This window comes from Macrosteles quadrilineatus, unplaced genomic scaffold, assembly GCF_028750875.1.
Source record: "Macrosteles quadrilineatus isolate MER2022 unplaced genomic scaffold, UCM_ALF_1.0 Scaffold_1__1_contigs__length_201487025, whole genome shotgun sequence".
NCBI lineage: Eukaryota > Metazoa > Arthropoda > Insecta > Hemiptera > Cicadellidae > Macrosteles > Macrosteles quadrilineatus.
In genome coordinates this window covers 188,650,927-188,676,430 of record NW_026542594.1, presented here as the reverse complement: position 1 = coordinate 188,676,430, position 25,504 = coordinate 188,650,927, and the positions used below count along the sequence as shown (strand labels likewise).

General features: G+C 31.8%; 1 protein-coding gene across 1 annotated transcript in view; it reads right to left on the bottom strand.

The window, feature by feature from the left end:
- LOC128992439 (sodium-dependent serotonin transporter-like) overlaps window positions 1-24,248 on the bottom strand; it is a 41,586-nt gene extending 17,338 nt beyond the window's left edge. Inside the window, exons 1-2 of the mRNA XM_054416018.1 lie at window positions 24,192-24,248; window positions 1,209-1,393 (exon numbers count right to left, since the gene is read on the bottom strand). Coding sequence (XP_054271993.1) covers window positions 1,209-1,386 — 178 coding nt within the window. The 5' untranslated portion in view covers window positions 1,387-1,393; window positions 24,192-24,248. The remainder of the gene's footprint in view (window positions 1-1,208; window positions 1,394-24,191) is intronic.
- Window positions 24,249-25,504: the final 1,256 nt, after the last annotated feature.

Sequence of the window (25,504 nt, the reverse complement as noted above, 5' to 3'; positions counted from 1 at the left end):
ATCCTTAACAATATTGTTTATTCTTACTTTGCACAGGTTTAATATTCCAATCTATAGAGGAACTTTTATCCAATAGTGGAAAGACGTTTTGAAATGGTCAGTGATTATGAAAATACGTGTAGTAAGCATTTGTAATTATTGAAATAACTATTCTTAACAGATTTTTACCGTACGATTTATTCTGAAACGTCAACATTTGCTACATGCTAGACAAAAGTTTATTGGTTTTAGTTTTTAATTTTTAAGATCTTGTGCTAAATTAAGGAGTACGTCGTATATAATCTTACTAATACACGAGTTAAAGCTGTTTAAAGTGAGTTGAAGATCAAAAATAAACAACTGAATATTATACTGTCATAATTCATCACACATAGAAAAACAACAGAATTCTTTGAGAAATTGTTTCTTCAACTCTCTAAATCGTATTACCGAGGTGGTAAAAGAAGGGTAACGGCAATCTTCAAAGTAACGTCTTTTGATTTAGCCAACTTTGATCTCATGTTTGAAAGATATCACATCAATCATTTTACATCATTGAGTTTGAGGTCTAAAGTCTTCTGAACAATATTAAACTGTGATCGGAAATATTGTTTCTGTTCACTAACATACATAAAATACAATTTTATTTTTAACGTGGACAGAATCTTGGCTGTCGCTTGGTAAAAGAGCCGGGTTAGTACTCAATTATTGTTTATAATATTTCAAATAATGCAAACCCCTTTCTTTTAAGGTACATACATTTAACCCATAAAATAAAACATCGGGACAAGGTAAAAGTACAATGAATTTTAACATTTCATGTCACTCAAGAAACAAACACAGTACCACGTTACCTTTGATAGAAATTGAATAGGTTTCAATGGTTGGTTTTGGGTGAATCGATCAGCAAACAACAGCAACAATGTCAATGCAATGCGACAGTGGGACAAAAAAAAATGCTGTAAAAATTCAAACCCCACTTAGGACAGAGTTAAGAGGTGATTGCCCAAATACAGTAGCCTACATAAGATGTAGCAAGGACGTATGGATGAGGTTGAGGCAAAATCAAATTGCCTAAATAAAAACCACTTAAAGATTGTTAAAAACCGTTAACAAGGCATCTTGAGGAGACTAGCTTAGTTCAACTAGATTTATTTATGGAAAAAGGAAGTTGATATGTTTCGGTCATTTTAATAGGCGTTTACACTAAAACCTAGGGTAGTACTGACCTCCGCCATTCTGGTAGCAGATGTAGGGGAAGCGCCAGACGTTGCCGAGGTCGACTGCGAAGCCGACAACTGCGAGGAGGAACTCGACCTTCTTGTCCCAGGTCTCTCTCGGAGGAGGCTGTCTCGCCTTGGACACCACCGCCTCCACCACCGCCTCCTCCTCCTCCCCGTCCGACATCCCCTCGCTGTAACAGAAACATGATAGTGAGCAAATCTACCTTCTTGTACCAGGTCCCCTCCTCCACCTCTGCCACCTCCTTCACCTCCACCTCCTTCTTCCCCTCTGTCACTTCCTCCGCCTCCATCTCCTTCTTCTTCTCCACCTCTGCCACCTCCTCCACCTCCACCTCCTTATTCTTCTCCACCTCCACCTCCTTATTCTTCTCCACCTCTGCCACCTTCTCCACCTCCACCTCTGCCACCTTCTCCACCTCCACCTCCTTATTCTTCTCCCCCTCTGCCACTTCCTCCACCTCCATCTCGTTATTTTTATCCACCTCCTCCACCTCCACCTCCTTATTCTTCTCCCCCTCTGCCACCTCCTCCAACTCCACCTCCTTATTCTTCTCCCTCTCTGCCTCCACCTCCACCTCTACCTCCTTATTCTTCTCCCCTCTGCCACCTTCTCCACCTCCACCTCCTTATTCTCCTACCGGCTCTTTCTCCTCCTCCACCTCTGTAACATCCTCATTCCTTCCTTCTCCACCGGCTCCTCCTCTACGAGTGCCACCTCATTCATCTCTGTTTGAAACTGAAAATAATTAGTTAAAATAATTTAGCCTAAAATAGTTTATTTTGATGGGTTCTATTGGTGATGCGACAGCCGTTGAATTTAGGTCATTAAGAATTATTACAAGTAGACTATCAGAATTCTTTTTTTAGTCCTTCTTTGAAGTCATGTTGTTTATCAACGAGTATGTACATGATATCTATCCTTACCGTAATATCGGACGTAAAATTATTCTTCAAAAATATGTCTACACTACACCACATAATTTGAATTTCCACGACAATATTTATACTCACAATTGTTTAGGCTTTACCCGCTAAGTGGATTCTATAGAAATTAAAAGTTGTCCGAAGGATATTTCCTAACATTATATAGCATAAGCCATTCAAGGGGCTTTGACGGGATTGGCTTACGGCGGCTCTTGTGGTATTCTCAGCTTCATATTTTATGTTTTATAAACTTCCATCCTTACAGCACTATCATGAAGGTTACATTCTAGCTTAAACTTTGACTTACAAAAATATTAACTGGAAACAAAGTTTTTTCTAGTCATGAAACACATATAAAATTGTATATAAACATAAGCACATATTAAAATATTTTGAGAATATAGTATATAATTATGTTTTATTTGTTCAATATTAAACTAAGTTGTTGTCTGAATAACCCAATGCAACGGCTAATATGCGTGACAATGTTATTGCCTAAAAGCAAAAGCAAGCGTTATCAGACAGATCTAAATTGCGGTTTAGTTCATTGCGTGAATCTCTGTTGTTATTCCCATCGGATTTTATCGATCATCGAACAATTGTTTGTAAATCCTATATAAGGTTTGTTGTTTTTATATGTGCTACGTTTAAAGAGTTTTCTTTATCAAATAATATGCGATAAGTTTTAAACCAACTGCTAATAAGGGCCTTTGTTAAACGCTCACTTGATTTATCCTCTTAAAACATTCCAATTGTTGCCTCTTAAGAGTGTTTCATTGTACTATTATCAGTTTGAACAAATTTTGCATATTTTTAAAGCTTTTAACATTTCAAAAACCAATTTTATTACGTTCACTGTAGCAGCAAACCTCAGAACTTGTATTACCTAATGATTATTTAAGTAGAGAAAAATATCACATGTAGAAATAGTTTAGTGACAATCCCTTTGGTTGAATGAAAATTCGCTAGTCTGCAGGTTGTGTGACGTGGCTATTTACTGTGAATGAGTTTTGCAAAATATATTTTTGAGTGTGGTAATTTTTAAAGGCTGATAAAAATGACCACCAATAATATATACATATCTACTCTGAAAATGGATTTAATTTATTCACAATAGCCAGTGGTATTTTTATATGTATATAATAAACTAATAATCGGAATTTCCAGGTAAACAGACCACAAGACCACCTAATTAATCAATTTATCAACGAAAACTTCGTGCCAGGAATTCCACTGGACCGCTAAGCGTTGTTTAATTTAAACTTTTGACTATCCGCTTGCGGTTGGTTTGTTGAGTTAAGCACAAATATTGGGTATGTGAAATAAAGTGAGTTAAGTTGTGTTGAATATCGTAAAACGAAGTTTTGAAATACATTTTTACTGATTTTTCAGCCCTCAGTAATCAAGCTCTAACCATTTTCCTATAATAGCCCCTTCGAATTTTGTATTGATCACTCAGTTCAATAGTGTAAAATAAAATTTACAAAACAAAAATAACATCTTAAATATTATTCAACGCTTTTACGTTAATATTGTGTTCAATATACTTAAATCTGTCTAATACAAGGTATAGTCCTTTTTCTAAAATTTTCAACGAAACATCAAAACTGTTAACGTATATAGACCTTTAGTATTCAACCATTCCGCCATTGTTTACTACATTGGCTTTCTACACAATCATTACAATTTAGTAATTGTGCTTACAACAGACAATGGTTAGAAGCGACTAACAATAGACAACAATGATTATACTGTACACTTCATGGATGTGCTGAATTTGTACTCTTCTGTTGAATAGATGCGGTTTAAATAGTTTTCGCACAATTCCAGGGAACGGTTGGCCGTAGAAAAATCTATTGGTTTGGTCACATTAACATGCCTTTGTTGAAGAGGAGGCCTCTGGACTGGACATATCCTTGTTTACCTATAGAATCCAGTTGCAGGTAAATCAAGAGGTGAGGAGTTGCACTGCATCACTGAGTTAAAGAATCCTATCAATTTTGTAACTGTAGTGTTCATAGCAAATTTAATGTCATGCAATCGTATTTTTTATCAAGGAATTGTGAAGTATGACGTTAAATATACTTGATTATTCAGACCGTAAGGGCATTTTCAACCCTCGTAAACTTAAAGTTAAGCCTGAGCTCATTTCGAAAAGAGTCACTTTAGACTTTAGTTATGAAAAATACACTGTTATGTATATACTAGTATTAGGTTTTCATATGGTTTGGTTTATTATAGGAATCGTATAATCGTCATTTGAAGTATTTTGCATGACTTTGATATCCTAACAAAACTTGTATAACCATAAAATTAAACCACATTACATTATATATTGTCAAGTTTAAAGTTCCGAACAAAATACTGATTCATTCATGGTTTCTCGTATGAATTTGTGATTTTTCATTTTTATTTATTGTTGGTTATTGTTTAGTTATTCCCAATTTAAAACTATCTTTCTTTTATAGGCCTACACATAGTTTAAAAAGCCAAATTAAATATCGATTTATACCCTAGTTATAAATAATCCAATTATAAAATTGAAATACTTTAAATACTCAAGCCAAACTGGAGTTATTTAAATAAAATATTAATCCTGTGAAAATTACAAATCTGTTTATTTTTGCTGAGAAAAATAACCTCTGATGAGTAAACTTTCGGGATCACCTGCCGTCCGCTGTCAGAACGTAAAAGTTTCAACCTTTGAAATAAAAACCGGGAAGTTTATAATGAAAGGGCTGGAAACGTTTTATTAATTACTAAGTAAATATATTAATTACATAGTGAAATGTAACACGAAAGCCTGCATTTTTAAATCGACGTTGTTAATCAAAATATCATGGAATGCTTAGAATAATGCTCCTATATTTTAATCATAATAGACATTTTTTATCTAAAGAAAGGCGTTTGTGGACTTTATAGGAAAATTAATCCAATTGTCCAAAAGTGAAAAGGTTGTTTAAACGCCCATGCATGCTTAGAATAGGTTATTTTAGAAATCCACAAACAAATTCCTTTCCTAGAGATTAAAAACTAATCATTGATGAAAAGTGATTTAAATGTGTAATAGTAGTTTACGCAACGATTGCGTAAAGATAGTGTTAACGACACGAGTAGAAAATTTAAGGTACGAGCCTTGGCGAGTGCCTTAAAAACTTCTACGAGTGTCGTTAACACTATTTACACGAGTTGCGTACACTACTTTACCTACGACATTGTTTTAATTACTAAAAATCACTATTCATTCTAAAGGAGGTTATGTTTTCGTTTATAACCTCTCATTGCCACTGACAGTGATGCAACGATACACACTAATTGCACCAATCAACAATTAAATTGGCCTAAACAGCTGATTAGTTGAATTTTGAATCATTACAATTTTACTTCTCCTCTCTCAATCCTTGAACCTCATTGGTCCGTTACCCGTGTTGTTATGAGTAAAACTATGCTGTTATGAGATACTTTTCAATTCTAAGAGCTGTACTGAAACGGCTACTTTAAAAAACGGTCGTAGGTAAAACTATTAAATTACTTAGTTTTTTTAGTAAATTAAAACAATAACTATTTTAAAGCTCAACAATGAATTTTTTCAACAATGTGTCTATTGTTCCTCTGTTATTTTCATATTTCGATTCGTACGTTTAATTCAACTCCAGAACAAAACTCATTCATCAAAGTGACAACAGATTGTTACGAGCGTGCTTGGGAAGCTGTATACATGGTGTTCCGAAACACTGATTACAAACCTTGCCAAATCATTCCACATGTCAACATATACAATTTCAGTACTAATTATTAGAAGTTGTTTGTTTAGTTGATGGAATTTACTACTGTCTTGGATATTTACTGTAATTTCACTTTTTGACTAACATGGTAGGGGTAAAACTAAATGAGAACGGATACAAATCAAGTTATTATACAAAGTATCTAAATTCATGTATACTTCGGGCATGAAATTGTGTATCCTAATTGTTTATTTTCTGTAATTTATAAATCTAAATGTATATGGTATGAACATTAGATTATACTTATGCCATTTTGATAAACTTATAAACCGTAAAAAAGAATAGTAAATTTTTACAGATTTTTATAGAGACAAACAATATTTTTACATCTTTATGGTAAAGTTAACAGCGATTTACGGTTCCAGTAATACCAATTTTTTTTTCATAATAATGGTTTTGATTTATTATCTAAAGTAATGGAATTTACTCTTTATTAAAAAAAAATATCATTCATTTTGGTTTCATGAGTATCGCAGTCTCCGCATAGTATTTGTTCAATATTCATGTAAGATTGCTATTAAAACTACCAAAACTAACCAGGAACTGAATTTTACAGTCTGGTCAAATATTATCTTATTGTGATTCCTTTAACTGATTTGTATTATGTTAAATCAAGGTTTAAGATTAAAAAAAAGAATGGCCACAACACTACATAACTGGCACTTTTGATGCAATTCAAAGGTATAGGAAACTATTTATTTTTTAAATTTAGTATTTCAATTGTACGAAATTATTTTTATAATACTGTACTTTTGTGTTTTAGGGGGTAGCCTATCTTCAACAATACCTTCAGTGCCTTACACCAGTTTCAAGTTTCGTAAAAATATTCAACGACAAACAATTTGTTCTTTACTACAAATTGTAAAATACTGCTTTACGCAACGTACAAAAAGTGAAATTGTACGCACTCATTTTCTATAGTGAAAATTATTTTCATCTTGGTCAGAATTCACGTTGATTCAACCGAAACGATGGTGCAATTGATGGTAAACGAGAGAACAGAGAAACAACAATAAAACAAAGGCACAAAGGAGAAGAAAGGAACAATACGTTACGAATCGCGAGGTCTTACAAGTAGCTTACTACAAGAGGTCTATATTGATCAATCTGTGCGAGTAGCACGAGTTGTTACTAATATTGCGATATTATGTCCGCTGATGTAAAAAAAAAACAATTTTAAGAATAAAAACAGTTACATTAACACCTTAAATGATGAGAAATATAGTTTCAAACGTTTTTTAAATGTACATACTATCAAAAATCAAATAGATCAAATTTTGTCAATGTCTGATACATTTTTATGTTTAACTCATTTTTTTACTGTACCAGGTATAATACTTTTGGATATTTTTTTTTGAATTTTTTTTCAAAAGAAGAAAAAACATAGACTGAAAAAAGAAAGATGTGTTTACATTTAATCATTGATTTTAACTGAACAATCAATCTCCACATTCGATCTGCACACTTATAAAGAAAACCACAATTATTCTGAATGTGCAAAAGTGTGGGTATTAAAATTCCCATTGGAAATTCCGCGTGTGCGTTTTTATTTCTCCGTTCCCGATCCTAACTAACCTCCATTGTTTCACCTTCTAATTGACAAACGCGGAATGTCGGAAACGAACTGACTAACGAACACGGGGAACTCTGCTGCAGTGGAAACGCATTGTTAACTACAGGAATGTATAAATGGAACCATTAGTTGACTAATTATTATAACACTTTACTATTAATTTTTTGTTTCAAAAGTGATCTCTCCATACCTTAAGACAAACTTGACATCTACAAACCGAACATTGAATAAATGGTCTTGAGGTAATATTTCTAACAAATTATATAGAATTGTTATAAACTCTATAATTTAATAGCTCACCACCCATATTTTTTATATTTACCTACATAAAATCCAATAAGTACTTAGATTATATTATAGACATTATAATTTTTACCGCAGGTATTGCCGATTTAAAAACTACCAAACCTAGAATTGCAAGTATTTATACACATTTTTACCTAAGAATTACCATCAGCATATGCAAATGTTAATAGTTAATTATTTAGATATTTTCCGTTTCAAAGTTTTTGTGTTTTGATTTGGTTACCACATAGCGTCAACAAGACCCGAAAATGTATTATGTGTCCAAAAATGTTTTGTTAGCGTTTCATGCATCTTAAGAAAAATTAGTTTTATGCCAAAGTTATTGTTTAATTCTTTTTCCAACATTCAATAAAAAATTCACGTTTATTATAGTGTATATATTATAAAATATCATTCTTGACTGAGTACAGTATTAACCAAGTCGCCGTGCACATAAACACGCCACAGTCCATATATTCGTGTTTCCATTATCATTATATCCGAAAATCCTCTTTTTCATCAAGATGACAAACGAAGCCGAGTCCTTTCATGGACCTGCTTTGAACTTTTTGTGGTATTTACTTTATTAAATTTGCACACTTTTGAATATCTTATTTTCTTATTATATTTGTAGAGGAATTATACTACATGTGTTGTGGAAACTGTCACATCTTCTGATATACTGTGAACTCTTTTAAAAATAATCTTTAAAAAAATCCCAGTAAAAATGCTGTCGAATCGGGTACAACCACACCTACATTTTGACATGAAATGTTTTAAAATTCACTACATTTTAACCTACACCATTGTACGTTAAGGGGTAGCAGTTTGAAATATTATTTGTTCTAAAATATACCTGGTCCCTCCTATGTCAACTGAAGGTTTTTCCTGGGGTGTTTTCCCATAATTAAATTCTTCTGAGCAATATGCTTGATCTAAGTAACATTTAATGCTTATTGTGCTTCAAACATTAACAATTTTAACCATTTAATAGCTACTTCCCTATAGAAAAAACATAGTTCTACCTGAATAAAATGTTTTAACTTTGTATTCAATAAACTTTAAGATTAATATACAGATAACGATCTTTCAAAAAATGTATCATTGATAAAAGGAGCTTTATTTTACTCAACTTCCAGTAAGTTAATAAAAAAAGTCGGTACTTTCCTGTTAAAGGGAACATTTATTATTATCGATGTTTTCGATATATCGATAGTTTTGTTTTACTTCACGATTGGTATTCCTTCTGTTTTAATATCTTCAAACGCATTTAAATTACAAATTAAGAACTAACCTTGTCTAGACAAAAATAATAGCCTAAATAATAGCCTGTTATATTGGATTAGGACATGAAACTATTCTAAACTAACCTAACATAACTAACCAAACTTGCTGTATAGGCTAAGTTACCGTTTCAAAATTCCATTTGATAACAGAAAAGGCATATGGGGAATAGGCTATCAAACGGATTTTTGAAATGTTACAGCAAGTTTGGTTGGTTAGGTTAGTTTAGAACAGTTTCATTTCAATATATTTTTTTTTTTATTTGTTTGTTGATACTGAACAATATTTATTTACTGTATCCTACATCGTACTTGTCAGCTGATATGTTTCAATTTGTTACTATCAATATATCGGATGGAAAACAAAACTATCGATAAATCGAAAATAAATCATCGATAATAATGAATGTTCCCTTTAACAGGAAAGTACCAAAAAGTTTTATAAGACATTAATATATTTCAAATATTATGAAACGTATTTTAATTTACTGTACTTTCTATAAGTTCAACAACACGTAACATTCTGGTCAAAAATCTATTGACTTTTGAGCAAAAAATCTAAATATATCACAATTATTAAAATATAAACTGATTTAGTCCAATAAAATGTGAAGTAGTTTGTACAAGTACACAAAGTGTGATACCGAATATTTTTTTAATTTAACAAAAACAGTTACTACGAGCAAAAATAAAATAATGAAAAATGAAATAAAATTATGGAGAAACAGTTACAATTAATCCCTACACAATTAATTGCCCAAAAATCTAACATATTAAGCAGCAAAATGCTACCGAAACTTTCAACTAACGTTAATCAAAGGTCAAAGTGAGAAACCCAATCCTGAATAGAGTACAAAGAAAAACTCTTAAGGCAAAACAGTGGGTCTAATATAATTATTGCGCGAACTAATTGTTTCCTTAACCTGATTGGTTGGATTGTGATTTTTAAGGTTGGGTTCATTTAATTTATATAAGAAAGAACTATCAAAACTGGAAGCTTTGTACATAATTGAGTTCAAGATTAAAATTTTAATAGAATGTAACGTTTTATATTTAACATATAATTGTGATTCGTTTGTAAACATTATTTTTTAAATTTCGATCAAAATAATATGAAAAGGGGTTGAAACAAAACGTTTTGCATATTATGAAATATATTTGATATCGATGATAGTTTTTAATTTATATACTTAGATATGTTTGAGTACAATAACACGATAAATATTAATATAACAAAAAAAGTTAAAGGGAAATCGTGTGGTTTAAAATTGATTTATTTGTAGCCATATTACATTGGTTAAAGCAAACCCCCTCATATTACGGGAAAACTTATAATACATGGTTGTCATAAAATAATGGTGGGGTTTTAACTGTCTTTAAAACTATTATAAGACAAATTAAATATTTCATATTGATACCCCTGCATACGGTAGCTCAAACAGTTTTGTTTACATTAATTGAAACAGCTGTGTTGATTGTTGTGTTAATCGACAACCTACTTATTCTTTTTAATAAACTTCAAGCTGTACTTTCTTATGAACATGTTTTCCGTCATGAAAAGTGTGTAACCAAGTGAACTAAAGTCAGTGACTCAAGTATAACGGCCATTTACGATGTCAAAAACATAGCTTATTAAAAAGATTTCGAAATTTAGCCCATTTACTAGAAAGAACCAGAGATGCAGTTTCCATTGTAACAAGAAAAATGTTGCACATGTGGGCTGAAATAGATTATCACCTTGACGTCTGTCGAGCAAGAAATGGTTGTCATTTTGAAGCTTATTAGCTATGTATAAAATCTTTTTAATGTCAGGAATTCAACAAAATAAATATTTTTTGTACCTTTTCTCTTTTTCCTTTCATTTCATAACCAAACGCCACCATTATTTTATGAAACCCTGTATATCAATGAAATGGAATGCAAATAACAAGTAACTAAAAACTGTAGCCTACACTTTCGTTATGATAAATTTCAATTTTTTTTAGCAACATTTCAAACTCGTAAAAGTTACCCAATTAAAAATTGGATTTTTAAAAACCGTAATATTATTTTCAGCAAAACTAGAAACACTTTTGTATATTTATTTCAAATTACTATTACTACAAACCCTATAAATAGGTACACTATAGAACTATAATTAAATATTCCTTAACATATACTTCAAACCTCTCTACAAGTTACTTGTTTCAAATATAATAAACTATGACTTTAAAGTGCTGTAAATAATTAATTTCTTATTTTTGTATAAAAGGTAAAACAATCCTGATGTAGAAAAACCAATGGTTTATGTTTTGTGCGCCAACTCCATACAGTAAACAAACTCAAAAGTTTCTTTGAACGAGTCAACAGAATGCTTAACATATCTGCCCCCCCCCCTCTAAAACTGCCCCTTTGCAAAGCTTAAAGCTGCCCTAATGTACAATGGAATGCTTTTAGCCACGGATACTCATGGTGCCCACTTTAGTGGCTAAACTGAAACATTAGCTTGGTAGTTTATATTTACTAAATTCAAAATCCACTTTAAAATAACTCCTTAACGATTGTTACAATAGATTTACTGCTAGTTAAAATTACAAATTACTAATTGCCCGTTTGGTTAAATTTGAGGTTTATTTTTTCCTAGATCATGCTTCAAAGTTATTTATATTCTGGGCCAACTGACCGTCACACTATTACTAGTCTATACAATAGTTACCTTGTATTTTCCTATTTTTACATCTTTTACTCTGACAAAAAAAAACTATTAGAATAAAAAATATTGAATACTCAATTCGATGCGAATAAGTTAAGTATTATAGTTTTGTTTTGCTCCACCATTGAAAACAAATATGTTTATATTTGTACGTTGGTTAAGGAAACAAACGTTTCTTGGCAGATGTACAGAAATTTGAATTTTCTTACTTTTACTCTTTCAAATTATTGAAATACAAGTACATATACAATTAGTATACGTATAAATAAGGCTTAAGACTTTTAACATGTTTAATACTATGACAGTTATTTTTGTACCAACCTTCTTAATAAATATCTAAAATCGCGAACTCAAATAATCTAGAGTTTTTGGAAGACGAAAACGATAATCCCATGAATAACAACATGCTCATATTAATGCAGAACTATACATTTCTATCCAATTTAAAAATGCATCCACATTTTTAATAATACCTTTTAACAACCCTCCCCATCGCTAAACCATAGCTGATACTGTGCACTATTACTTGGCTAAAAATACCTACTTTGTATGGTTGCCATTTCATTGAAAAGTATTAAATTATTAAAAAGTATAAAAATTTAAATTATACAACGGAATTCTGTTCTTCAATGCTTTGTCAAAACGTCTTTTTTAACATTTATTGGACGTTGACATTGCTAGTATCCATAAAGAAGTGAAGTATCTAAAAGATTTCTACTACCGTTTACGATATAACGTCTTTTCCTCCGTTGGCTGTTCCTAACTGAGTTACATTTTAGTTTTAGGAAAAAATAAGAAGAGGCGCAAACTGTAATGAACTTTTTGACATAGTCAATGTATTTATGTCAACATGATCAGATAAGTAACTTAATTATTTAACGTATCTGGTGTGAAAATTGTTGAACTGAACGCGTACAGTTTATGTTACATTTAACTAAACATCCAATGATCCCCAGTTGTGAGTGCCTTTATATAATCCTGTAGAGACGTTTGACCTGAAGGGCTTCACTGAGTAGGTCATGGTCGTACGCTTTGGAAATTATCAGGTTATAGATAATAAACAAAACTCTAAATAATTCTGCCTAAAACTGTTGCATCCATATATAAAACAATAATGCCTGTTAGGAGATGAGGATCTTCTTACGGGCGATGTCACTTTCCACTAAATCTTATTCAGAATATTTAAACCTCAAGTATTTAAATTCAAATTTTAATAGACCTGTAAATGTGATATTTTCACATTTAATTGTTCTGACTTATTTGGATTTTTGACTCCTTTTAGGCATTAACAAAATACTATAAATTTATGTAGAATTCCTGCATTTATGCGATCTTGTTTGTAGCTGAGTTGCTAACTTGTCATCTTTTAATGTGTGGAGTCTCAACCTTAAGATGACTCCAATGTGAGTTGAAACCGGTAGCAACTCAGCTACAAACAAGATCGCACAAATGCAGGTATTTTTCACCAATTTATAGTATTTAAATGCGATCAGGAGGCTAAAACTCAATATAATTAACAAAATGTAAAATAAACTAACGCAACCTAAGTGTACACATAATATTTCAATTTTTTTAATAGTTTCTGTTGTACAAATGTCTTTATTTCACGCTTAGGACACATGTGGTCATATAGAATGCCTAGGCAGACACTATGCCTTGTCACCAATGAGTACAAAATCCTGTTGTTATTACTCTTTTAGCGAGTTTCCCATATAGGGAATACTCTATTACCCTAGTACTCATTGTAATGATCCGATTTTAATGAAATTTGGTATAAACCTGTAAACCTAAGTTTATTCGAGCGAGTTCGCGAACCAGCATGATCGGACTATGGGAACAGGGGTTTATAGGGGGTTTTATGAGGTAAAAATAGGTTTTTCCCATTTTTGACCCAAAAAATATACTATTTTGCAATTTATTTCCAAAGATTTTTTTGGAGCTGAAAAAACAAATAATTTAGTATATTGAAGCGTTATTATGTGCCTAATGGTTACGGAGGAAATTCCAAAAAATTTTAAATTTAAAATTTCTATGTTATTCTTATAGAGGATAAGTAAACTGTTGTAGTTTGCTTGTTAATGTATATTCTGATCAAATATTCTGCAGGTTTGCTGCAGCATGGGTATTTCATACTTTGCCTAGTCATTCTATATTATACCTGCATTACAATCTGATAAATTCCACGTGAATATCATAACTTTTTTCAAACAAAATGAAGTTGAGCTGGTTAATGTTTGGATCAACTACTTTTTACACGTTCAGGATGACGAAGGACGTGTTTTTCATTTCCTGAGTAGCTCAACGTGTCCTGCTCTTGTCACATAGCGAGTGCGAGTTACTTGTGAGCAAAAAAATGTATATCATTTACGTTGGTTGATATTAAAAATAATAACGAGGGGAGCCCGTGAAAATATTGTGTATTTTAATAGGGTTCAAAATTTGTTACCTCAGCAAAACAAATATGTAATGTTACTTTACTTTTAAAAGATCAATTCAATTCCATTCAATTCAATTCAATTCAATTATTTAAGATGGGGACGCCACTATGTGCGTATTTTAACCCAAATATGAGTGAAGGATGAGTGTAGGATGAGTGGCGCGATCTTGTAGTCTTGTTAGTGACTAAGGCCGACATGTTCCTTAGACACAGCTGTTAATTAATAGCCCATACAGCTAATGGCAACTAAGGGACCTACAGTTTATAGTGGAATCCGAACCACATTTTTCCTTGTAATTTACGAATTGGTCTAATTATTCAGGATAATACTGCGGATAGTCGTAGTACTCACTAGTGCGGACGTTAATCCACACCAGGGAGCATCGCATCCACAGTGCATCCCTATAAATATCCACAATTCGTGACCTCCCAGTAGCTGGATTACAGGACGACGCCACCCGTCCCAGTCTCATGTTTGTTTAAGAAAATTTTAGGTAGACAAACTACTGACTTACAATAAATTAAATTTGTTGATTGTAGATCTACACAATAAACAGTTATTTAACCTCATTCAGGTTTACTATCAAAAACGTAGGCCTATTAAGTTTTGTTTTTCATAAAATCTAGAGGAATTAGTATACTCACGAAGTAAAAAGAGATAATTAAAATTTAACCCGTGCTGAAATAATTACAGCAAAGTGTATGGCTAGTTGAATTAAACTTAGCAAAGGTTATAAAATACAAAATGTAGGTTCTGTAAATTCTTTTTCGGTGATGAATAAAAATAAAATACCCATACAATACAACGCTAAATCATATCCTGTCATATTACCAATAATTGATTTCCCAATGTTTTTACTAAACAAATCAATGAAAAAGTTATCGGTAATTACTTTTTAAATCGTGCTACTAATAACTTTTTGTAACTAACGGCCGCTCAACCTACGTTAGTTTTGAAGCTCCTTTAATGGTGCAAATATTCCCATATCTAACCCATACCCCGTCAATACGGTCAATAATAACAGCTGATTATATGGGAAGGGTGGTCTTTGTGTATGTTGGCCTTACAAGATTAATACAACCTGATCGGTGGGACAGTTTAGGTCTACGTTAAACACAGCTTGGTCTGAAAAGCGATCTCCGTTGCAGCAGACCTACGCACTCAGTGAATATGTCACAACAAATTAAATAGAAAGATTAAAAAAAATACGATTATAATTCCTGATTATTTCAGAAGTTTTTTGGTTTCTGAGTCACTAAAAAAAGGGTATAGTTGAACACTCTGTTTATATTGTAGGTAGGGTGGAATTCAATTTGAGTTGTTTTACATAAATGACACTTAACACATTTTTTAGGTCACATTACTCAAACAAAACCAAATTAAGTCAAATCAAGAGTGTTTACAATACTAAAGATTTTTTTTAGTAGGGTTGGAATGAAATTATACTTTGTTTGAGGTATTAAGTACATGCTATACTAATAATATTGTTGAATTGATGCAACTAGTTTTCAATCGAAACAATATTTGCTGCAATCCACTCAAACAAATCAGATTAGGGGTGGAACACCCCAAAAGTGATACATGCTATGAACAAAAGCATTAATTGGTTTCTCTGATTCCTGACAATCGACTGATATCGGTCAAACAAAAATTGTGTCACGCTTTTGAATATGATGTACTCTTATTTATAGAGCGTTTATAATGTTAAGAAACTAATTTCTCACTATATTTTTATTCAATATGTATATAATTTTAATATTATATGTTTTTTATTCTGAACATTTTATTTCATTTAACATTGAAAAGGGCATTGAAGGGGGCTTTCAAATTATAAAGTTCTATGCAGCTTTAACACTGGATAATACCTTTAGAACGAAGTAAAATCAATGGCATTAATTTTAGCTAGTACTGTGCATACATAGTTTACAATATAAAATATATTAAAATGTATAAAACAGAACCCCGTTAGAGTAAAATATTTGGTTTCCGAGTGATTTTTAGAGTACATACAATAATTCTTAGATAGCAGCGAAAGTATTATTATCACTACATTTTTTATTTATAAAAGGGGTCTTTTTACGACTGAAATAATTACGAAAATCCTCGTGGTAACAAAATTTAACTACAATCAATCAATCAATCAATCAATTATTGAGATGGGGACGCCACCTGGGTGCGTATTTTAACCCAAATATGAGTGAAGGATGAGTGTAGAATGGTGTGTGATGACCTGTGTAGCTTTGTTCAATACTCAATTGTCGTGTACATACTTTTCAAACATTTATCACGACGCAAGTCTTATCATAATCTAAAGCAAATACTGAAAAAAATGAAAAATGACCAGTCCCAGCTAAAAATCTAACTATTTCTACAAAATCATAACATGACGTACTAAGTTGTTTGCAAAGAGTTCCATCACGCAGAGTTGCCTATTGGACTCATGAGTGCGATATTGGGATGTAAAGTTTGTTGTTTTGTGTTTACACGCAAACTTACAACCGTGTGTTTGAAACATTTGGAAAGCCCATTAATATGTTTCTCTTGCTACCGTAGTATTAATATTTTTTAGTTTGTGTAAGTGTGCTGAACGTGTTTAATGATTCAGCTTCTAGTATTATCTTTTCAAATTAATTAAAAAGCATTCCAAGTTTTTGTACTTGCCTATACGTGTGTAAATTGTATTTTTTTCAAAATGGTAATTTAAACTTTATACTTTGACCATTTTACCTTTTGTGAAAAATATGACTATTACACTATGGTGCTTTTTAGTTGTTCATCGTCAGTAGTTTTTTTAATAGGTCGTCCTTTTTTCCTATGCTTGGACAACGTTCTATTCCTAATTTATATTAATAATATTTCTAAAATTCAAACAAATGGAAAAGTAATCTTATTTGCTGATGATACTTTAATATTCGTAACTGGAACATCGTGGGAGGAGGTAAAAAACAAGGCAGAGTCAGATCTATTTTTACTAAAAAAATGGCTTGACCAAAATATATTATCTCTCAACATATCAAAAACTAAATTCATGCCGATTTCATTACGTAAGACTACCGAATACAAACTTCAAAACCTAAAAATTCATGTCTGTGGAAGTCATTTCAACAACTTGTGTTTTTGTAGTGAAATTGAAAAAGTTGATTCATATAAATACTTGGGTATTGTTTTCGATTCAAAGATGAAGTGGTCGGAACATGTTGAATATCTAAAAAATAAACTACGTAAATATATTTATGCATTCAGGCAACTTAGTGATGTTCTCGAAGAGCGAGAAATTAAAATCGCATACTATGCGTACGTTCAGTCATTGTTATCATTTGGAATTATTGCTTTTGGTGGTGCTTACAAAACTATCTTGCAGCCTCTCTTTGTAACGCAGAAAACAATTTTAAAAGTGGCATTTAAAAAACATTTTAGGTATTCAACTGACGACCTTTTTGCAGAATCAGGAGTTTTGACAGTCCGACAGTTGTTTTTGAAATTTATTTTAGTTCACATGTACAAAAACTTTGAGAATATTTTTGGAAAAATTACTCATTCCCACAATACGCACTTCTCGCAAAACGTAGGTATATTTGTTCCACAGACCTTAAACTCATTTTCACACACAAACTGCTTTCATTTAACCCAAATTATCCATCGAAAGTTGTGTGACAAATACCAGAATGCCGACATATTTAATTCTCCATCTCTTTCGTTGTTTAAGAAGCATGTAGTAGCGTGGCTTGTGGGATTGGGCTCAGAGGACACCGAGGCTGTTATCGCGTTGGGCTGACCTGACCGTTGACCCTACACTACAACACACAATCACTTATACAATGACTAACTAATACACTACCCACTACTCACCTCCATTCGACCTATTCACTTGATCACTTGATTTTAAGAGAAATCATGATTCTTTTTAGTTCAGGAAAATATCTTAGTCCAGTTCCAAGCAAGATAAACATTTTACCCAGCAAGACGTGCTATAACAATTACACTAGATAACATTTCCTACTATACAATTTACCCGCAACTCATGTCTACGCACAGGCCCCTGCCTATGTAGACATTTTTCTTTTAATTTGATAAGGTATTTTTATTTTTTCTCTAAGTGCCATTTAGTTATACAGTATTATACTTTTGTAATTATTATATTTTTTTACGTTAAGGATTGTATAATTATTATGTAAATACCACAAAATGTATTATGCCAGATGGGAAATAAAATGTTATTTCATTTCAACGAGAAAATTAGTTTATTGAACACACAATTTGCTAAAGTCGTTTATCTCTATTTACAACAAAGCTATTGTAACACATGTTTATAATTTACTATGAAAACAATATGATGTAGTAAATTATTTAATCCTTTTTACTTGATGCAAAATATGAAAGTTTGTCTCTGGAATGTATTTAATGTTGTTACTGGAATTACTGGTAAGCATATGTTATTGGGAAGTATAAAATTTTTAAATGGAAAGTATCACAGTTTATGATTGGAAAGTATCACTCTGGAAAATATCAAATTTTGCGACTTAAAAGTACCACACACTGGATAGTATCAACACCTTTTACTGGAAAGTATCACAGTTTATGACTGGAAAGTATCACTCTGGGAAGTATCAAATGTTGGTACTTAAAAGCACCGCTCACTGGATAGTATCAACACTTTTTACTGGAAAGTATCCTAGTTTCTGATTGGAAAGTATCACTCTGGGAAGTATCAAATTTCGGTACTTAAAAGCACCGCTCACTGGATAGTATCAACACTTTTTACTGGAAAGTATCACAGCTTACGATTGGAAATTATCACTCTGGGAAGTATCAAATTTTGGTACTTAAAAGTACCGCTCACTGGATAGTATCAACACTTTTTACTGGAAAGTATCACAGTTTATGACTGGAAAGTATCACAGTTTATGGTTGGAAAGTATCACAGTTTATGGTTGGAAAGTATCACAGTTTATGCTTGGAAAGTATCACAGTTTATGACTGGAAAGTATCACAGTTTATGACTGGAAAGTATCACAGTTTATGGTTGGAAAGTATCACAGTTTATGACTGGAAAGTATCACTGGAAAGTATCACAGTTTATGGTTGGAAAGTATCACTCTGGGAAGTATCAAATTTTGGTACTTAAAAGTACCACTCACTGGATAGTATCAACACTTTTTACTGGAAAGTATCACAGTTTATGACTGGAAAGTATCACTTTGGGAAGTATCAAAGTACAAGGCCGATCCTACGTGTAACGTGTAATATCGACTTGCAGATGAATGTAGAGATTAAGGCCACTCACACAGTCGATATAATACCTGCCAAGTAGTCCCGGTTGGGCCAAAACCTACAGAAACTTACTCGCCAGATGGTTCATTGCGACTGAAAAGTTATTGGCATCGTCGATTCCAGTGTATGTGGATATCTAGTATATTCCACAGGTTATAATCGCGTGCGTGGTTTAAAAAAAGTTTGGGCGGCTCTTAATCTTTTGTAAATATAATAATAGTTGAGTACGGAAGACTAGTTTGGAAGTATAACTATGTACAACTATGTATAACTATGTACAACTATACGTTGAACATATTCTCCGGATTGTACAATTATAAGCTTTTTAGAAACTTTCTTAGGTATATTTTTATATATTTAGCTCATTTTCCGTCATTTTACTAAGTGACAATTGCCTTGGTTTCTCTGTAATTTCTTTTATTACACCTAAATAATTATGTTATGTATTATTTTAGCATCAAAATTTTACTACTTTAGTGACTTTTTACAAAAGTCATAGGATACAGCTTTCAAACAAGATGAAACTACCCTTTCGTTTAAATACTGTAAAACATTTAAAACAATATTTTTCTGTACCCTTAAAATTTATTTTAATAAATTTTCATGAAATATTTTTTAGTTGACTATTATTTCTTTTACGTAGGCCTAAGATGTCAACCTAATGCTTTTCTTTGGTAGTTTTTTTCCCAAAACCTTATTAATTAAATTAATTTGTTTCAACTCAAATATGTAAATGTCTTTACCAAATACACGTAAACAAATCTAATTAACAATTTCATTTTGAGATGTCCGATAGCATAACAAACTATCCGATTTTCAAAGGACACTAAATTTAATCTTCAGCTTCTAAAGATGCAGCTGCTAAGGCAAAGTTTGACGTTGGTCGGCTTCATAGCCACTATCGACTTTGTTGGACATAGTTGATGTCTTTGAGACTCTAAACACATAATCCTTGCTGGTCATCTGGTCAATTATATCAACATTGGAGTTCGATGAGTTACGACTAAATACTGTAAAATATTGATTGAGTTTCAATATTTTCAGAGTTCTTTTTCTATTTCCAAGTATCTTAAATTATAGAAGTAAAGTATGCGTTAGATATACACTTAAAAGTCTGTCAGATTTAAAAATTATTATTATAGAGTTTTTATCTTAAATTTAATTTAGATGTAGAATCGTTCAAAAACCATATCATGGATATGCTGTTATGTAATCGGTTGCTATCACTAAAACATACAACATATATACGAGATAAATACATGTACATTTAATATACATTAAATATGCATACATAAAAACTAACGTTAGTGTTGATCAACATTTTAGATTTTTTGCACAATACAACTTTAAAGTTGTACGATATAAAATTAAATCGTTTACATTATTTATACATTTTCAGTGATTTAATTTCGTATTAATTCAAACCGACTTACAAATCCAAACGTAGTTTGGTTACAAATCCACTCAACTACATGAATACTCGATTAACGGTTAAATTAACTGCGGATTTTGAAATAAACTACCATATTAAGTTGTTGAGCTCTATTGATTTTGGTAATATATCCATCTATACTCGTATTATTAATACGCTACATGAAACTTTGTGAACAATAAGGCTTTTTGTTTTAAGATTTAACTCCTCATATTATATACCAAAATGTTCGTCTAGGTGTGAAGATTTGCTAACTGACCTTACATTTTTGAAAAAGTCCCTTGGGTTCTGCCCCAGTGGCTTTTAAAGTTTCCAAGTTATCCTTTTGAAGAACATATTTATTTACATTATGATTAGCTGGATAATTTAATTCCTGTAATTATTATTTTAGTTGCAATTTAAGAAAACATATGCTAAAAAGGATATTTAAACAGAAAAAAAAATAATTCTATAACCACTTATTGAACATTGTATAATTTTACCCGGGTTTTGCGGCTAGTAAACATTAATTAGCGTTTATAGTTTACTTACCGTTATATGTTTTACAATTTAATATATTATTTTTTGTTCTATTTGAAAAGAATATTACAGATTACTTTGACAACTTCTAAATGTAGTTTCTTTCGCATTTAATCATGAATCTGCAAATATATTGAAGCGGCAAAAGCAACAAATCATTTTCTGAGTCAATTAGAACAAGCTCCAGTAATTTATCATCCAGTAAAGAATGTTCCTCTCGCAATTCTAATAAACAATGATCCAACGACTTGAGATTCTTGTTAAAACTATTTTTAAATAAATCTTCTATATTATTAATAAACTACATGAAACTTGGTGAACAATAAGACTTTTGTTTTAAGATTTAGCCCCACATATTATATACCAAAATGTTTGTCTAAATGTGTAGATTTGCAGCCTGACCTTACATTTTTGAAAAAGTCTCTTGGTCTCTGCCCCAGTGCCTTTTAACTTTTCCTTGTTATCCTTATGAGTAACATATTTGTTTACGTTATGATCAGCTGGTTAATTGCTGTTGTGCTTCAAACATTTACTGACTTGGTTGAAATGAATATTTACTATTTTAATTTGGATTGGCTTAATATATTGCAATAGAAAAAATAGAAAAAAGCCTGGTCAGTTTGATATACAAGAAAATTGAATTAACACTGTGCTGAATTTTTTGAGCAATCATTGCAAGAGCTGATCTGCAAACTATGGAAAAATAGGAAAGTCATAGAACACCATCAAAAAGAAAAACTAGAGGTCATTTTTTCAGAATTTATAATTGTACAACCTAATCAGGCTATGAGTGAGAAACATTTATAGAAAACACTAAAAAAAACCCAGCTTTTGTTGATTTATCAACAAGAAATGTTGATTATATCGAACGAACATCATATACATCATTAGTACTTCCATAATCCTTGAGTCGACTTTTTTAAAGTCATCGGAAAGTATGACTGTTATTGGTGTTAAAATAATGCCCGTAATACCTCGCAATTGCTTGAATTCGAGCCACAGGTACACTGGTTTTCTTGTTTAGTTTAGCTATCTAAAGTTTTAAGATATCTATAATTTTTTCATGACTGTTCAACCTCTTAAAAGGCATATTGTGTGAAACCTCTACTAAGATTCCAACAATTCACTGTAATTTGTGCAACAATTAAAGCAACATTTTCTGACCAAGATTAATTAATAGTTCTACACTATATGATTTTTAGTTTCACCTACTAGTAAAGTGAGTTTTTTATTTCCACCTTGATAAAGTTTTAAAATCAATGAAAAATATTTGCCGTGTGAAATAATTAAAATTATTATGAACAGCCTATTGAAACATCATCTAAACTATATTTAACGTGTACGAAAGAAAAATTGTAACCGAAATAGAAAAATAATATATAAATAATAATATTGTAATATAGATTAACATGTTTTTTACAGAACTTTCTTTACTGTTAACTATTACATTATATCTTAATGGTATTACTCTACACATACACTTAATCAAATGTTAGCGCATTAACATTAACGGAGATGTTTTAAATTAAATTTCCACAAAATACACTCGTCGCCGGTATTATTGCACAAATTATGTTTTCTCTACTTTTGCAAAGATTGAATAGACGGTCTGTCCACAAAGAACGCTTTTGATTAACTTGTCAAGCTGGATTGGTTTTAACATTTAAAATGTGTTTTTTTCTTTTAAATTGGTAGTTTTGTATATTAACGGCATTTTACTGCATCTAATACAATTTTTTTTAATTCTTTTGTTAGTGTTTACACATAATATTTGCATAAGCCATACGTAGTTCAACAAGCTTTTTGTTTTATGAATGTGTTCTCATGACTTATTTTAGATACTTTATTTGATATTTATATTTACAATATATATTTATTATACAATTTAAATAGCCAATCAATTATTTTAACTAGTGTATACTATGTATTTACTGATTTAAAATTGTGTAATATTAAAGTACGCCAAGTAAATTAGTTTGAAACACAAGCAAAATGTGTTATCTGTAAATTTAAACAAGTTTAAACAGTCAAAATATTAAAACATTTAACAGTTTTACAAGTTAATCCTATTTTTCATTTTATCCTTAATTTCTATTTATCCGTTTTCTAATTCGGAGATAAATAATATATTATACTGTAATAACGATTCCACCGAACGTTCCCTATTTGATTACAAAATCAAACACTTAATAAAACATTCAATAGGTACCCTAGTATAATATTTTGCAATACTTTTATTAATGCCGTCATTGAACTAAGAAAAAGATTTTAACTCAAATTAGTAATTACATTTAAACACCTCATAGTATTTTTAACAAATAGGCTACTATGTTTTTTTACATTTCTTACGACTTTTATTACTTATAGTTTTCCCCTTTGTGGTTTCTTTAAAAACTATTTTGGGGTTTACAAATATAAAAATTCCATTAGCTGATTAACACTTTCGAATCATTTCTAGATCAAGTTAAAACTTTCCAAAGTGTAAAATAGCAGCTCCGTAAGCAAAAAAAATTTAGGAATGCTGTTTAAAATTTTAACGTTGGTTTCAACTTTTAAAATCCATTAAATTACAAAGTATTATATTTTTTAATTATTACCATCTCTGAAAACCTAAAAATTTAACAGTGTCGAAAGTTGTCAAACTTTCCGACGAAACGTGTCAATACCCAATATTATTTCAGCGACCCAATACAACACGGTCCGCGGGTGGTATTCAATTCCAGTCTCTTTGTCCGGAATTGAAGTCTATAAATATAAATTGATTACCTGTGTTAGGCTTAGCCCGGTCCGCCCCGCCACACCATATCTGGGCCAGTGTTACCGTCGAACTTGCGACCAAACCCACTGTTGGCGACACTCGGCCACGTTCGGCTGGTCTCGGGCGTCTCCGTCACCCCTCGGCAACGCTCGGGCGTCTCCGCCACCCCTCGGCCAACTGTTGCGCGTCGCTCGGCTATCTTCGGCTCAACTCGGTGACAACAATGCTCTGCTCGCTCGATGAGCTGATTTATGTGAAAGCTCGCGCCGAGTCCCTTTGTAGGGGTTACAATAACGTCTGTGTAGAGTTTTGGGTTAATTTCACATCGATTTCACCTCCTTTTTACCAATGTTTTGGTGTTTTGTCCGTAGGGATTTGGCGCAAAGGTTAAGACGACTTGTTTATGGTTGGAAAGATAATTAATTGGATTATATTACTCAACAATATCATCTCCAAACGGCTCAAACCCAACCTCGAAAGGAACGTTTTATAATTGTGACTCTTTATAGGAAGATCGTCATGGTTTTTTAACAGCTGCAACTTCTTAACATTGTCCAAGAACTGTAAAATATCTAAAACAATGATTTTCTTTATTTTTATTCATAACTATATGAAAGCAATTTTCAAGACACACTCCACCCGGGTGATACTACAAAATCGTATTGAAAAAATATTTTCACAAAATAGCTCGACCATATTAGTAAGCTGCACTAAGGCTTGGATCATAAGGGTACAGTGGAAGACGACACACGTATATGCAGTATACTAATCCAGGACGGTAACAACAATAGTTAGAAGACTTGTTTTGATTCCCTAAATTTCCTCTAGTTTTAACTAATTTTTCCACATGAAAATAGTGAGTCTCTTTGGTGATTCCATTCACTCTCAGTTAGCCTTTAACCTATATTGTCGCCGGTAATCTTAAAGCGTTGTGATTTTATCCTAAAAATCCAGGTCGAAGTATTATTTCGCTGATATTCACAATTTTGCAACCCAAGGAGCTGCGGTCGTCCCCTGGGTACTCAGTCATTTGTAGATTACTCGCTGCCATTCATGGCTGTCTTGATGAGAAAACTCTGACCTCGATTTTGTAACGAGCATTTTGACGGTTTGGATTTTAAATATGAAATATTTTATACGCAACACCAATTAAATAGCAGTAACGCAGGGTTTGTTGCAATTCAGACACTTAAGCCGTAAACATTTTATTTGTAGAGCTTGAGCTTAAATAGGAATGTTAATACTTTTATATGTTGAATAAGATTGTTGGCCATACTATGACAACTTTTATATTGTATGCCTATCCAGTTCGAACTTCAAG